The 4,334-nt window shown below is 40.3% G+C and overlaps 1 protein-coding gene across 1 annotated transcript; it reads right to left on the bottom strand.

Moving 5' to 3' along the window:
• Positions 1 to 1,387: 1,387 nt before the first annotated feature.
• On the bottom strand, positions 1,388 to 2,107 carry LOC138350302 (uncharacterized). Its single transcript, XM_069300915.1, has one exon. The coding sequence runs from the start codon at positions 2,105 to 2,107 to the stop codon at positions 1,388 to 1,390; it is 720 nt and encodes a 239-aa protein (XP_069157016.1).
• Between the last annotated feature and the right edge of the window lie 2,227 nt (positions 2,108 to 4,334).

Below are 4,334 nucleotides of genomic sequence, written 5' to 3'. Positions count from 1 at the left end.
AATATAAGTATGAATGTGTTTTGTGTGTAAATTAAGTTTTTGAAAATGTAATAAGGAATTACGAAACGCGTTTAGGCGTCAGACTAGGAATAAAAAGAATGAATTTTGGAGAGTTACTTTATCAATTACCCTCAACAGTGAAGAAGAACGTAAGAAATATTGAGAAGATTGGTGTTAGAATTGTTAATCTTACCTTTTCGGTCACATTATATATATATATATATATATATATATATATATATATATATATATATATATATATATATATATATATATATATATATTATATATATATATATATATATATATATATATATATATATATATATATATATATATATATTATGACACGTCAATAGGCTGTCTTGACCTGAAACAAATAAGGACCAACGATGGACCGAAACGTCGTTAGTTTCGCTAACGACGTTTCGTTTATGTGTATAAGTGTGGGACGGGTTACTTGTCCACTTGTATTAATACGACTGATGTTAAGTAGTTGTATGTGTTAGGGGGGGTATTGTATACATTATACACATTTAATACAATAATGTATGCAAACTGAGAGGTATATTTACCTCCCCGCCCTGTTTCTCGGTGTATTAATACACTGAGATTTAGTCCTGGACAATATTCAGGACAATACAGTCCTGGACAGTATACTTGCTGGTTGGTTAGTAAACTATTGTGGTGGGTTTAATAACCCTCCAGAGGTTGATAGGCCTTAATAACCCTTAAGAGGTTGATGGATCTTAATAACCCTTCAGAGGTTGATGGGTCTTAATAACCCTTAAGAGGTTGATGGATCTTAATAACCCTTCAGAGGTTGATGGGTCTTAATAACCCTTAAGAGGTTGATGGATCTTAATAACCCTTCAGAGGTTGATGGATCTTAATAGCCCTCCACAGGTTGATGGATCTTAATAACCCTCCAGAGGTTGATGGATCTTAATAGCCCTCCAGAGGGTGATAGACCTTAATAACCCTCCAGAGGGTGATAGACCTTAATAACCCTCCAGAGGGTGATAGACCTTAATAACCCTCCAGAGGTTGATAGACCTTAATAACCCCCCAGAGATTGATAGGCCTTAATAACCCTCCAGAAGTAGGTTGGCCTTAATAACCCTCCAGAGGTTGATAGACCTTAATAACCCTCTAGACGTTGACAGCCTTAATAACCCTCCAAAGGTTGATAGCCTTAATAACCCTCAAGAGGCTAATTGGCCTTAATAACCCTCCAAGGATGGGTAGGCCTAAAGCTCAACATTGTTCTAAAACAATTCATTTATTTTGTATAGAAATGACTCAATAGTTTGTAATCTTGATACGAAATTAAATATATTTACAAGAATTTGTTTTATCTCTTTATCTTCATTTCTTAAATAATTTACTAAAAACCAATGTTGTAGAAGAGAAATAAACCAATCTTGGAGAAGAGAGATAAACCAATCTTGGAGAAGAGAAATAAACCAATCTTGGAGAAGAGAAATAAACCAATCTTGGAGAAGAGAAATAAACCAATCTTGTTGAAGAGAAATAAACCAATCTTGAAGAAGAGAAATAAACCAATCTTGAAGAAGAGAAATAAACCAATCTTGTTGAAGAGAAATAAACCAATCTTGAAGAAGAGAAATAAACCAATCTTGAAGAAGAGAAATAAACCAATCTTGTTGAAGAGAAATAAACCAATCTTGAAGAAGAGAAATAAACCAATCTTGAAGAAGAGAAATAAACCAATCTTGTTGAAGAGAAATAAACCAATCTTGAAGAAGAGAAATAAACCAATCTTGAAGAAGAGAAATAAACCAATCTTGTTGAAGAGAAATAAACCAATCTTGAAGAAGAGAAATAAACCAATCTTGAAGAAGAGAAATAAACCAATCTTGAAGAAGAGAAATAAACCAATCTTGAAGAAGAGAAATAAACCAATCTTGAAGAAGAGAAATAAACCAATCTTGAAGAAGAGAAATAAACCAATCTTGAAGAAGAGAAATAAACCAATCTTGAAGAAGAGAAATAAACCAATCTTGAGGAAGAATTTTTTCAGAACGATTACAACATGTTTTTTCGAGTCGTGGCGAGTGAATACATGACCTGGTTGTGTATACATGACCTGGTTATGTATACATGACCTGGTTATGTATACGTGACCTGGTTATGTATACGTGACCTGGTTATGTATACATGACCTGGTTATGTATACGTGACCTGGTTATGTATACATGACCTGGTTATGTATACATGACCTGGTTATGTATACATGACCTGGTTATGTATACATGACCTGGTTATGTATACATGACCTGGTTATGTATACATGACCTGGTTGTGTATACATGACCTGGTTATGTATACGTGACCTGGTTATGTATACGTGACCTGGTTATGTATACGTGACCTGGTTATGTATACATGACCTGGTTATGTATACATGACCTGGTTATGTATACATGACCTGGTTATGTATACATGACCTGGTTATGTATACATGACCTGGTTATGTATACGTGACCTGGTTATGTATACGTGACCTGGTTATGTATACATGACCTGGTTATGTATACATGACCTGGTTATGTACACATGACCTGGTTATGTATACGTGACCTGGTTATGTATACATGACCTGGTTGTGTATACATGACCTGGTTATGTATACATGACCTGGTTATGTATACATGACCTGGTTATGTATACGTGACCTGGTTATGTATACATGATCTGGTTGTGTATACATGACCTGGTTATGTATACATGACCTGGTTATGTATACATGACCTGGTTATGTATACGTGACCTGGTTATGTATACATGACCTGACGATGCGTACATGCTCAGGTTTTATACATTTATACTCATACATGGCCAAGTATGAACTGCTTAGAATCCTTAAATCAGTCTATCACGTGATAGACTTTAATCTATTAACAGGATCGACACCCACAATAAGACCTTCAATTTCGGACGTACCAACATAATATTTACAACTCCCATAGGCCTACTGGCCTATGGGAGGCAGCTCATGTTTCTACTCCAAACTCACTCAGGGGGTGTATAGACTGCTCTAGAAACAACCCAAGCGATAACGACATATTGCCAATAATGTTCTGATCTTGAATGCATCTGTGGAAGAGTCAGTCAAGGAGCACAGGAACGCGAATGAGGGAAGAAGCGAAGGAACGCGAATGAAAGAAACACAACAGAAACGCGAATGAAAGAAGGAGCACAGGAACGCGAATGAAAGAAGGAGCACAGGAACGCGAATGAAAGAAGGAGCACAGGAACGCGAATGAAAGAAGCAGCACAGGAACGCGAATGAAAGAAACACCACAGGAACGCGAATGAAAGAAACAGCACAGGAACGCGAATGAAAGAACCAGCACAGGAACGCGAATGAAAGAAGCACCACAGGAACGCGAATGAAAGAAACACAACAGGAACGCGAATGAAAGAAGCACCACAGGAACGCGAATGAAAGAAGGAGCACAGGAACACAAATCCCCCGAGACACACAGGTTATCACGAAGACACAATCCTGTCGCAATTTCTATCTTTATTATGCACCCCATACCCGACCTGTGGGCGGTGGTGGGAAGGGTTACAGAGGCACACAATGGGTTCAGGAACTGGAGCACACAGCGAGGAATGGACAGAGAAGGCGACGAATAGAGGAGATAGGGAGTGACAGGAGGATGGAACAGGGGGCACTTGGAGGATATGGGATAGATAGGAATGGGATACAAGCGAAAAGAAGATTAGAGAGGAACAGGGAGAGAGGGAGAGAGGGGGAGAGGGAGAAGGGAGGGGAGAGGGACGGGGGGGGAGAGGGGAAGGATGATCGCCTCGCTGTCATTGGTTCAATCAGTGCCAGGCACGTCAACTGCTCTTGATCTGTCCTGGCACTGGGTACGCTTAGTGCTGAGCCTGGCACTGGGTACACTTAGTGCTGGGCCTGGCACTGGGTACACTTAGTGCTGGGTCTGGCACTGGGTACACTTAGTGCTGGGCCTGGCACTGGGTACACTTAGTGCTGAGTCTGGCACTGGGTACACTTAGTGCTGGGCCTGGCACTGGGTACACTTAGTGCTGGGTCTGGCACTGGGTACACTTAGTGCTGGGCCTGGCACTGGGTACACTTAGTGCTGGGCCTGGCACTGGGTACACTTAGTGCTGAGTCTGGCACTGGGTACACTTAGTGCTGGGCCTGGCACTGGGTACACTTAGTGCTGGGCCTGGCACTGGGTACACTTAGTGCTAGGCCTGGCACTGGGTACACTTAGTGATGAGCCTGGCACTGGGTACACTTAGTGCTGAGTCTGGCACTGGGTACACTTAGT

The sequence above is a fragment of the Procambarus clarkii genome, chromosome 45 (genome assembly GCF_040958095.1).
Source record: "Procambarus clarkii isolate CNS0578487 chromosome 45, FALCON_Pclarkii_2.0, whole genome shotgun sequence".
NCBI lineage: Eukaryota > Metazoa > Arthropoda > Malacostraca > Decapoda > Cambaridae > Procambarus > Procambarus clarkii.
Note: the sequence above shows the minus strand (reverse complement) of the source record. Positions and strands in the feature narration are given on the sequence as shown.